This window comes from Corapipo altera, unplaced genomic scaffold, assembly GCF_003945725.1.
Source record: "Corapipo altera isolate COAL_440 unplaced genomic scaffold, ASM394572v1 23, whole genome shotgun sequence".
Lineage (NCBI taxonomy): Eukaryota > Metazoa > Chordata > Aves > Passeriformes > Pipridae > Corapipo > Corapipo altera.
In genome coordinates, this window is record NW_020884878.1 from 5,671,894 (window position 1) to 5,683,423 (window position 11,530).

An 11,530-nucleotide genomic window follows, 5' to 3' on the forward strand; every position below is an offset into this window, starting at 1 on the left:
GGTTCTCTCCCTTGATTTGAACATCCAAGCAAACTGTGACCCCATGTAATAAACACTTGACCATAAATTGTTTTTGTGATACATATATGTGATAGCTGTCCAAGGCTTTGTGTGAATGAATTTAATACTAGCACCACACCTTACTTCAGTTTTTCTGAGAAGATTTTGTGATGTGTTTAGTGTCTTTTGGGTTATTTTCATTTTGCTTATTGAAGCATCTCTTCTCTATTAAATCCCTTAAGTTTCTAGTAACTGCTCTTTACATCAGAACACAGTCTTTAGATGAGCAGAAGCATGTTATTACGAAGCTCTAGAGATCTCCGCTTTTCCTTTGGCCTAAAATAAAGTTATCTGCTGATGCCTTTTATGCTTTAAAAAAAAAAAAGTTGAAAAGAAAATGAGTTATGGGCTTTAAGCATTGTGACATTTTTATGTTAACCTGATGAAAGCACCCATACATGAATATCTAAAGCTAGATAATTGTTAGCAAAAGAGGAAGGAAATTGAGAACAGATCTGCATCATGAGTTCACGACCCAGCTCACAGATGGTGGCCCTCTCATCTCCTCTGCACACAGCAGATGTATCGTTAGTTTGCTGCTTCCGAAATGAAGTAATCCATAGAAAAGCTAGCTGCTCACTTCCTACCACCTAGCAAATTTGTATGCATGTGAAAACTTCAGATGCCATTTTGCAATTTCATGAAATGGCAGTGTGAAGTTTTAAAAATACTGGAAGGGTCAAATTTAAATCTTTCCATGATGCTGGTAGTTGTCATTAGCAATTCTATTATCACAAAAAATTCTATTTGAAACTGGGGCTTTGAAACAGTGTTTTAAAATGTGTCTCGCACATAGTGGAAAACTTGTAAGTATTGAAATTTGCTCAAATATATGTCAGATCTGGACTACTGAAATGACATTAGGGTTTTCTGTTTGTTTTTAATCTGTGCAGGTTGCAATTCTTCTTATGTAACAGTGTATAGCGAGTATGGTGTTGATGTATTTGATGTTAACACTATGGAATGGGTCCAGACTATTGGCCTGCGAAGGGTAAGTAATTTTCCTTGAATATTGAACTTAACTGGGCTAATTTCAAATGAGATGTTTCTTCATGGTGTATGCTGGGCTTGAGTTAATTCGCCGTCTCCTTCCTCAAAACAGATCAGACCATTAAACATGGATGGCACACTCAACCTCCTTAACTGCGAGCCACCAAGACTAATATATTTCAAGAACAAGTTTGCAGGTGAGCAAAGGGCAAGGGGAGAAATGGGGAACTGATATGAAGCTAACTGAGTAAATTTAACCATGTTATTACCTTTGCATGGTTTGTGTTGGATACATCTGGGTCAGTGTATGCCTGTATGTGTGAAATTGCATTGTGGTATTACAGCAGGAGCTGGCCTCAGTGTACCAGAAACATCTGACAACAGCAAGAAGCAAATGCTTCGAACCAGGAGCAAAAGAAGATTTGTATTTAAGGTTCCCGAGGAAGAGCGATTACAACAAAGGCGGTAAGAATTTAATTGTGGCACATAACTTAATGTGTATGATGACATGCAGAGACTGGGAATGTTTATTAAAAAAAAAATCACTCTGTTCTTTTAGGGAAATGCTTAGAGACCCTGAGCTAAGGTCAAAGATGATTTCTAACCCAACAAATTTCAACCACGTGGCTCATATGGGACCAGGAGATGGAATGCAGGTTCTCATGGACCTCCCACTGGTAAAATACATTCTAAAGGGAGAGAGATATATGTGCATTTGTTCTTGATCACAAAAACTGTGAAGATGAGCTGTATGGGCTTCAAGTATTATCTCTGTACCAAATTCTTCTTTAAAGCCTTTTGAGAAAGGTGAACCTTCCTGCTGTGTAATGCTTCTAAATCCTGTGCAGGGAAATACTGTTAGCTGGCTTATGAATGAGACACTCAATGAAACAGATATCACTGCCAGGAGCTTGTTAGTAGTTTTGTAAATAATCCGTCTCTCCTCCTTCCTTTTTCTTGTTTCTCTTCTTAAAATAACAGAATGAATTTCCTTTCCCCTCATCCTCTCGGCATTCTGCTCTTGATATCACCTCCAACAGGCTTTGAGCACGTCTATCACATGAGCCCTATCTCTGCTGAATTCTCTCTCCAGAGTGACCATTCCTCACTGCAAGGCTCCCCTCTGCTTTCTTCCTCTTCCTGTCCCTCCTCTGCTTCCCTAGCAAGGGTAGGAGTAGCTACAAACTGTTAGGAACTGGAATGGTATGCTTGTGGCACTTTGCCAATTCTAGAGCAATAACAAGGGGGAAAAAACTAATGCTGTGGAGGTAACTAAAATGCATGTGAGTTGCAGTGCTTTCTAGCATTAATTTTATTTTGTATTTAACTAATACATCATTTTGTGAGCTACTTTAGTGTTAAGTCCACAAGGGGAAGACAAATGTGAAGGTACATTTCTACATTCTGTATGTACCCTCCATTTCATAGCTCTTAGTCAGGCTTTCTCTTGTCTTTCTCAGATAGCCCAGATGTGGGTAAGGCATTTGTTCTTTCAGCAGGAGGAGGAAGGAAAGCAGAGCTGTTGGTACAGTCCCTGCCCCTTCATATAGGGTTTGCTGGCTGACAGGTTCTAGTGGCTGCTATGGGGCTTAGTTTTTTCTCTGTCTTTCTCAGGGTTTGTGTCTGTTACTGAAAATATGTGGATGTGGTCAAGTAAGTTCAGTTTTTCTACCAACACTGGGTTGTAATAGCTTCAAAAGCACAGTAAAGTTTTCATGAGTAACAACTTCTCGTTGGATAGCCTTTGTTGCTGGCTAACAAGGTGTTTCATCTCAACTGTAGAGTGTCCTACCTCCTGCACAGGATGAAAAAACCTGTCCGTCTGCAGCAAACCTCTCACGGCAGCAGCAGCAGAGAAACAAAACCTACATCTCGTGGCCCTCATCAAGTAAGGCTGGAAGGAAGCCTGTCAGTTCTGCACTGTAATCTGTGGCATCAACAAGAGGTGTAAACCTGCCTTTTTTCCTTTATTCCCTCCAGGTGGCAGTGATGTGGGAGTGGCCATGCCTTCCCGAAGTATGTCCGACCCTGACCAGGAGTTTGACAAAGAGGTAAAATAGCTTTTATTAAACGGAGACTGGCGATATCCTGTTGACGTAGGTTGTTTTCTTTTTCCAATAAATTACATTTCCTAGGAAATATTTCATAGAGACGTTTATGGAGATGTTTTCCTTCCACGAATATTTTTTTCCAGCCTTTAATATATGTTTGCAAGTTAGATATGCCAGCACAAAAGCAAAACTGTGAAAAGATCTTTTTATGGTGATATTTTAAGAAGTATTATGTCTTGGATTAAGCTTTATAGGCAAGGCAAATTTGACTAATTGATGAAATGTCCTCAAAGCTCCTAAAATTGTTCTCTGGGTTATTAGCATAGAATATCAAAGTAATATGACTCGTTAAGTAATTTTCTGTGCTGCCTTAAGGAAGACATTTTGTCATGTAACTTGAGAAGAAATCATATTTTAAAATACATAGAATTGGTTTTAGTGAGAGTACGTGCCAGTAGTCACCAAACTGAAAGTGTCCAGGCTGTACAAAACTGGTGTTCCTGAATCTAAATAGAGAAGATATATGATTTTTGTTTCCTTGATTTATCATGTGTGTAGCTTCTTCCAAGCTTTCCTGAGGGACTGTCTGTGCAATGAATGTGTTAGGAAAGAAAGTGTTAGTGGTCCTGCGAGACAAACTCTTAGATCAAGATCTTTTTAGTGCTTTTTGATACCCAACTGCAAGCCCATGTAATGTTCTGGATTTTTAAGCATGTTTCTCTGAAGCCAGACCTTTGCAGGATGCCTTAGTACACCCCAAGTCCAGAGTTCTGATTACAGTCATGTTCTGACTTCCTTTGTCAACTTCAGTAACCCATTAAAAGCACAGGAAAATTGGGATCTCTAAACAGTCCTGATTTTCAAAGGTGATGATGATGGACTATGTTAGTTGACTTAGTTATTCTGCACATCCTTTCAAAATTCCATTATATTCCGTGCTGTAAAAATACTTGCAGTTTGTAGGCACAAATGATAGATTCTAAAGGGGACTTTTTACAATCTTTTCTCTTTTGGTGTATCTTACAGTATCTTGTGACTTTCGAAATGTTAAAAAATTGTAGTGTGAAACTGGAAAGAGGCTCTAATAACACCTTTTGGCTTTATACTTTTTTCCCCGTAGCTTTTGGCTTTATTGCAGCATGAACTGGATCATGTTAGGATAATCTTGTTATAGATGATCTTATTATTGTTCAAGCCATGCAAAATCTTGTGAACAGCGTTCTCGAAGGATGTTACCTTTCAATCTATTTGCTAAATATATATTTCCCTTTCTTGAAAATAACTTGCTGCAATGATACCAGTTTTTCCTGTGCAGTGTTTCATTAGCTGTGAATGTGTGCAGTGCTCAGAGTTGTAACTCACCAAAATAGTGGGAATCTTGCCAGCCATCCTGTTGAAGTGAGACCAGGCTGTGAAGGCAAATATCCAACAACTAATCTAACACTGGGGAAATAACTGTGGATAGTCTTTATTAGATATTGACGTAGGATGTATCCAGTAAGTCTATTCTGTTTCCAGATCTCCAGCCTGATTCTTGGCAACCTTCACTCTTTTGTCAGGCACTTCACATGCTTGTTGCTGTTCTGTAGACAGTTCACATGCTTGTTTCCTTCCTTCTCACCAAACTGAGGATGATTTGACTGTAATCGTTTAGATGTTTACATGGGTAGATAAACCTCCTCTGGGGCTATAAAAATTACCTAGAAATTGCAGGCTGGTAAGTTCTGAACAACAGTGAACAGACAGATGCATTCCATCAGGAAAGTTTTGCAATGGCTAACAGAGAGGAGCTGGAGATGTAGCGATTTCCACATACTTTACCATAATTCCTGTTACGTCAGAAGGTCACCTTTGGGACTACACTACAGCCTGTTGATGATAATGGAAGTACTTGCATGAATGTTTAACTATGAAATTAATGTAATGCACACTGCTTCGTAGGTGTTGCTCACCCTAATTTTTGAGTGCCTTTGAAAGCTCTTGAGTGTAAAGAATTCACTTTAAGTAAACATAATTTTTTTTAATGTTTCTCGTTAACAGCCTGATTCAGACTCCACCAAACACTCTACTCCATCTAACAGCTCAAATCCAAGTGGTCCCCCAAGTCCCAACTCTCCTCATAGGAATCAGCTTACCCTAGATGGACTGGACCAGTCAACCTGTGACGCATAACGCTACCGCTCTCACCATTCCAGCTCCGGTCATCCGCTACTCCATGGTATTCAAGAGCAGGGCAAAGCTGACTCAGATGCTAGTGCCAAGACTGACACAGACTCTCTAGTGTTGTACAAGAATAATTATATATCCAGATTGTAGATACAAACTATTGAAATGAAGAAAATTCTTTACTAATAGCGATCAAGCTTTTTATGCGAAATTGTTCACTGCTCGGCTATGGTTGGTTCCTTTCTGCACAGCTGTGACATGGTTTTATTGCATAGGAGCATTTAAGGCCACCAGTAAATAGTCTTATTCTTATGGTGAAAGAGAAATAGAGAGAGATACTGATAATGTTGCTACAATATCAGGAATATTATTTTTCTATAGAATGATGTAATGTCTGATTAGCAGGAAATCCTTTTAGACAGAATTTGGACCTCTAAATAGGAAATGTGAGCAGGTCTAGTTACATCCTCAGATGAATACACTTTTCCCTTTTTCCCATAACTGTTTGTTTCCTAAATCTTAAGGAGAATGCTAGGAAGCTGTAAGTCGTTTCCAACATCACCAGGAAGTCAAATGAAAGCTGGTTATAGTTTTGTGGCCTTTTAAATCATTTAGCCATTACATATACAGCTGCATAACTGTCTTTCTATCTTTCTACCAACTTTTTAGTCTTGTACATAGGACTACTGCCAGTTATCTCTTTACCCATTCCCTGCTTTTTAGTCCTCATCAATCAATCACTAGTCAGGGCTTTTAAAATACTGGTAATTACTGCTGTGAAAAAAAAAAAATTTACTCCTAGTTCCTGCCTATCTCCTCCTGAGAAGTTGTTTCTCCTGGGTTTTTTGGTGTAAGGACACACTACGCTGTTTAGCTAGCAAGCCTTCTCGTGGACGCATTGCCCTCGAAGTCTGCCTGACCTAAGGGACTATATCACACTAAAACATCAGTCTGCTTTATTGGCTACCAAAGTGGAACGTGAAGGATGTGTAACTGGGGGTGCTGCTTTTCTCATTAACTGTATCCTCACCTGCATGAAGACCCCATGATTATTAATCAAGTATTGATCATGTAGAAAAATGCACAACACACTCCTGTATATTTTGCGATGGCCCACGTGCAGTGATGTTTTGCGTGTATATTTAATCTCATGCTTCCATGTATTATACATTTAGTAATCAAGGATTTGTGACCATGTTTCATTAAAAGCTTGTAATTAATTCCGTGGCTGGCATATCCAGTTTGTCATTGTCACACTAGTGTGCCTTCTGTGCCAATTTTATGACAGTTGGATGTCACTTATTTAAAATTCGGTTTAAATGGGCTAATGATATGCCAATGGCTAATGTTCTTTTCTGAAACACTGTATAGGACGTGCACTTATCTTTAGTTTAAACTGAGTGTTCTAGTCAACATTTAATCCTGTTACGTTAAGTGTTCGACAGTACTTGCTCTTTTTCTCAGATTCTTGATAAAGGGGCTCAGTTAGAGCTGGACACTACTGCTTTGGGGGTTTTCTGGTTTTTACTTTTTTAATGTAAGTCTAAGTCTTTGTAATTATTGAATTGTGAGAACATTTTTGAACAATTTACCTGTCAATAAAGCAGAAGAGGGAGGTTTTAAAGTTCATAGTCGTCTGTCTTGACATCTGAAAACAATCTACCACTGACACTTGCTTTAGTCTCATGGTAAATTCACTTTGTTCACATGGATGTTTTACATAAACTGAAAGATACGTCGAAGCTCTGTAGCCGAACACGACGAAAAAGGTGCAAGTTGCTGCAGGTAAATGAATGTTCAGGAGAGACAGAAGTCCTTTGGGTGGAATACAGTGTTAAAATGTTGTGCCCTCAGTTTGTGTTAGAGTTGTCATTTCATTGAGTCACTGGCCCTATTAGTTCCTTTTTAATTGATTTATGTGACTGCTTCCTTATGGCTGAAGCGCAATAACAAGGCTGCAGGATCTATTCAGGCATCTTAAGGGTGATAAAACAATAAATATTTTTGACTTGTTGTCAAAGGAGTAGTCCCAAAGAAAGGCTTAGGAACATTTCAAGGATTGGTGTGTGAATGGTGCCACCCCTCATATAGGGTGGGTTTTTTTAAAGCTCCCCTCATGCTCTGGTATTTGAGCACCACAGAGCCCACTGTAACTAGAGCAGAGCCAATATCTTCTCTAGTGTGTTTTGGGTAAACGTCCCTCACCCATAATGGAGTGCCTGAATTGCTTCTTGGTTTGGCTCACCCTTAACAGGGAAGGCCGTAGTGGGTGTTTTGGATGCTGCTGTTCCTTGCCTGACCAAACCTACCTGGGCAGACTGGGTTAGGTTGGCTTGGGAGAGTGCACCCATCCCATCCTGGGGATGGGGTGATAGCTGACAGGAGGTTTGAGGCTGTGTGCCGGAAGCATTCTCACAAGTATTCATGCTAATCAGCCTTTGACTTTTAAAAAAGATTTCTCCTGCTCTTGAGCTGATTTTTCTCTGCACAGTGAGGACTTAGGATGACAACAAAGTCTTTAATTATGGGGGTATTAAATCATAGCACTCAGCAGTGCCAGGGCTTGGTTATAATTTAAGCAGGAGAACGTTTCTAGAAAAATAAATTAATTGCTCATATGAATACATTATTCTTTTCTTTCATTTTTTTTTCTTCCCTCAAGTCTGGCCAAGCAGAATTCCTTCCCAAGTCCTCCACCACAGGCCTTTGCAAATCATCTGTTCCCTTGAGGATTCTGATTCTGGTTACCTAAAGAATCCTCTTGAGCCCTCAGGAGAACTTTCAGAAATGCAGAAATTCAGGATGTGAAATGGTCTTCTGACAATGCGCTTTCTTATCCCTGGAGGCTACCAGTCTAGGATCAAAAGTGAGGAATTGAGCTATGCAAGGAATGAGGATAATTTGGTCTCTGCCAGTTCCTTTGCTCATTCCATTTTCACCGAGGCATTACATCAGGTCCCAAAGCTGGGGTGATGGGCACACCACTCACCAGAACAAGTTGATCACTTCCAGCACAGACCTTCTCCTCAAAGCTGCATATTTTGGAATACATCATGGTGTTCTTGCCACCCTAGACCTAAACTTATCTGCCACCACCTCTGTCTACAGAACAGATGTGCTGAGAATAAACAGCTTCCTAAACAGGTGCAATCTGCTGGAGGGGTGTGTGTAAACACTCACTTTATCTTTGCAGGGTAAGTGTTTAACTCAGGAAGGTCACAGGGAGGGGGCTTCAGCATGGAAATGCTGGAGGTGCAGGCACCCTTGTTCTGCACAGCGCCAGATTGGGCATCCCTGGGAGAGAGCAGATGTGTAAAAACCTTAAGAGTAAGCCTAAAGCACTTGAGAAGCAGGAAAGTGTTTGAGGGAAGAGATGACTGTGGGAACTGCACTGCACCTTGAGGTGCAGTTAAGCAAAGTATTAGTTAAAGGAAGGTGTTGCATGTATCCTGACAAAAACCTTGCCTAGCTTATTTTAAAAGAAAAAGGAAAAAAAAGAGACATGGCATTCTTGCATGCCAGGCTACTGGAGCATCTCGTGTTCCAGTTTGCACCCTGTCTGAAACAGCTCCAGCAGTCAGAATGGAGGACAACCCAAAAAGCAGCAGTCACCTGCCCAGCCCTTGCCTTCCACTGCTGTGGCAGCAGGTCTGGACTGCCTTCTGTCTGTTTGCACCCCTGAAAATGTGGCTCCCCTCTCAATTTCTCCTTACAGCCTTGGAGCTCCTCACAGCTTGTGTGGCAAGAGCTGTGGCTGCTGCCACCCTCTCCCAGTGCAGGGCAGCCCCTTCCTATGGGGTGAGAGTTGCTCCCTGTGGCTAGGACAGAAAGCACAGCGGTTGGAAAGAGCCACACGATCTCGGTGCTGCCTTGCAGATCTCAATGCTCCCTTGCAAAGCCTCCTAAACATGTTTCTGGGGACAGGGGGTGACAATGAGACCGGCCATCAGCTGCAGGGCTGGTGCAGGATGCCTGGGAAAGCCAAATGGTGGCAGAGCATGTCCCAGCGGTGCCTGATGCTCCGGCCAGCGTTGCCGGCGGGGTTAGCTGAGGACAGGAGCAGAAGACAGCAGGACGTGCTCAGCCAGCGGAAGCTGCAGTGCTGTGCTCCAGCCAGAGGAGGAACATGGACTCAGGAATGAGCCCCTTCCCTGTCCTTGCAGCAAATATTTTCCCTGCTCCCCAGTAAGCTGCAGCACTTTTTTGTCATCTGACTGCACAGGTTCATGCAGCTTTATTGGTTGCTTTCTCATAGATAAAACCCTCAGATTTTTTTCAGCATCGCCTGCTTTCCCGTCTCTTACGCAGTCCCTGCGGTCCCGTGAGGACGGGCAGTGCAGAGCCCTGTGTGCTGATGGAGGAGATGGCCAAGGCTCAGCTGTCACCCCGCAGTGCCTTGGCCAGCTCCTGCACTCCGGTGAGACCAGTCCTTGCCAAACGCCCTCCCTTCCGCTGCTGCCACCTTCTGCTAAAAAGATTTTTAAAAAGAAATTCACTGGACCAAGTCTGTCTTTAGGTTTGGGAGTATTCTGAGCACCGTGCCAGTCTGAATCTGGGTTTGCACAACTTCTGTGAGCTGCTGTATCGTGCAAAGGGAAGGAACCGTGATATGAGTTGGTGTCCATTAATAGTGTGCAAGTTGCTTTTTCTCTTAAGATCTAGGGAAGCAATGATTCCTGAGGTCTTGCCATTGACACTAACGCATTTGGAATTAGTCTGTCCCAGCGGGGGACGCCTGACTCTCCGGACCGAGAGCAAAACAAAGCCATTAGGTGCCGCGCCGCGCACAGCCTCGGCAACCACCCATTTAATGTGCTGCTTACCAAAAATGTCTGCGAATTAAATTCCTTGTTTAGGCAGGATCCCGGGAGACACTATTACGTACCAAGCCCCTTTGCCTTGCCCTGCCTGCACCGCGGGCTGTCTGCCTGCGTCGGTGCGCAGAGCAGCGATCGTGGATACAGCTGTTTTTCTCGGCAGCTGTTGGTCCCCGGCGTCGCAAACTGGTGCTTCGGCGTTTTTTTTCTGCAGAGCTCCCCCCTCCCTGCGGTGCGTTCTGTACGAGCGAGCGGACGTGGCTCCTGAAGGAAAAGTACAGACTGTGCTCTGCCCGCGCGCTGACAAAAATTGATCTCTACTTTAATTAAAGCCTCTATTGTAAGTGACCTCGAGCTGCTAATGCATTTTAAAAACGAAGCTTCGCCAACAGCAAATCCATACACCCCAACACGGAGGGGTGACCAGTCGGTGATCTGTGCCACAGGGTGGGCTGCCTCCCTCCGTGCCGGCTGTGCGGTCGGTGATGTGTCCCAGGAGCCTGTCCCACTGCACGGCCACACGCCTGACCGTAGCTCACCCTGAAATCCCAGGGTGCCCAGGTGGGACGCAGACCTGATGTCCTTGGCTGCTTGCCGGGGAAGGACAGCATTCTGCCACCATCCTGTGCAATGGTCCCTGTTGCCAATGTCTTTTCCCTTCCCCAGCGTGTGGCCACAGGATACTCTTACCTCTTCCCTTCAGCACACATCGCAGGGATGCAGCCATCGCGAGCCCTCATAACTCTGGAGTGAGGAGCCCAAACGTAGCCAGGGAAGGAAACAATTCACTCCAGGGCGAACAGCGAGGGATTCCCTGGGGGATGGCCCTGAGCCCCTTCTTTGCACGGGGCAGCGCCGGTGTGATGGGCTGCCTGATGCAGCGGCCTCCAGCGTGCAGCGCTGCGTCGGCCCAGCCCTGGAAAGATAACTCGTGTATATGTGCATTTAAAGGCTTGTGAGCTGGAGGAGACACAGTCACCTGCAATGAACTGATGTGAAAAGGGAAAAAAAGACGAAAAGGCTCTCGCAGGCAGAAAGTATGGATGTGACTGCCTCCCTTCCGCGTAACGAGACCCAGCCGCCGTGCGGGGCCGGCGGACGCTGCGGCTGCTCGCACAGGCACCATGGAAACATCTCGGTGCCAGCGAGCAGCGCTCGGGATGACCGAGCTGCACCGCGGCCGCACCGAGCCCCCCGGTACTGGGTGTTGTCCGGCCTCATGGGGTCTGTGTGACGGCTTGGGCTGGCGGTGTTTCCCTGGGGTTCACATCACAGGAGTGACTGAACGGGTGAGCTTTTTGAGTCCTGTCCCTGGGTCACTGCTCCCCACAGTGATGCATTTGTTGTAGGACCACGGGATGGTGGGACTTGGATATTCCTAACCTACCAATGTCAGCTGCCGCCTGCAGCAGCCGATGGCCTCCTCTGCTTTTTGACGTGCCCGGT

At 44.0% G+C, this 11,530-nt stretch overlaps 1 protein-coding gene across 10 annotated transcripts in view; it reads left to right on the top strand.

The window, feature by feature from the left end:
- Positions 1-6,894, top strand: part of CDC42BPB (CDC42 binding protein kinase beta) — a 93,785-nt gene extending 86,891 nt beyond the window's left edge. For 4 of the 10 annotated variants that reach the window (XM_027637644.1, XM_027637635.1, XM_027637638.1 and 1 more), the window contains 8 exons: positions 954-1,051; positions 1,163-1,247; positions 1,395-1,515; positions 1,610-1,727; positions 2,665-2,703; positions 2,833-2,938; positions 3,031-3,101; positions 5,142-6,894. In XM_027637644.1, the coding sequence (XP_027493445.1) occupies positions 954-1,051; positions 1,163-1,247; positions 1,395-1,515; positions 1,610-1,727; positions 2,665-2,703; positions 2,833-2,938; positions 3,031-3,101; positions 5,142-5,273 (770 nt within the window). In that variant the 3' untranslated portion in view covers positions 5,274-6,894. Of the gene's footprint in view, positions 1-953; positions 1,052-1,162; positions 1,248-1,394; positions 1,516-1,609; positions 1,728-2,664; positions 2,704-2,832; positions 2,939-3,030; positions 3,102-5,141 lie in introns of those variants that run through there. The other 6 variants (XM_027637639.1, XM_027637641.1, XM_027637640.1 and 3 more) reach the window with 4 other exon arrangements.
- The last annotated feature ends 4,636 nt before the right edge of the window (positions 6,895-11,530 follow it).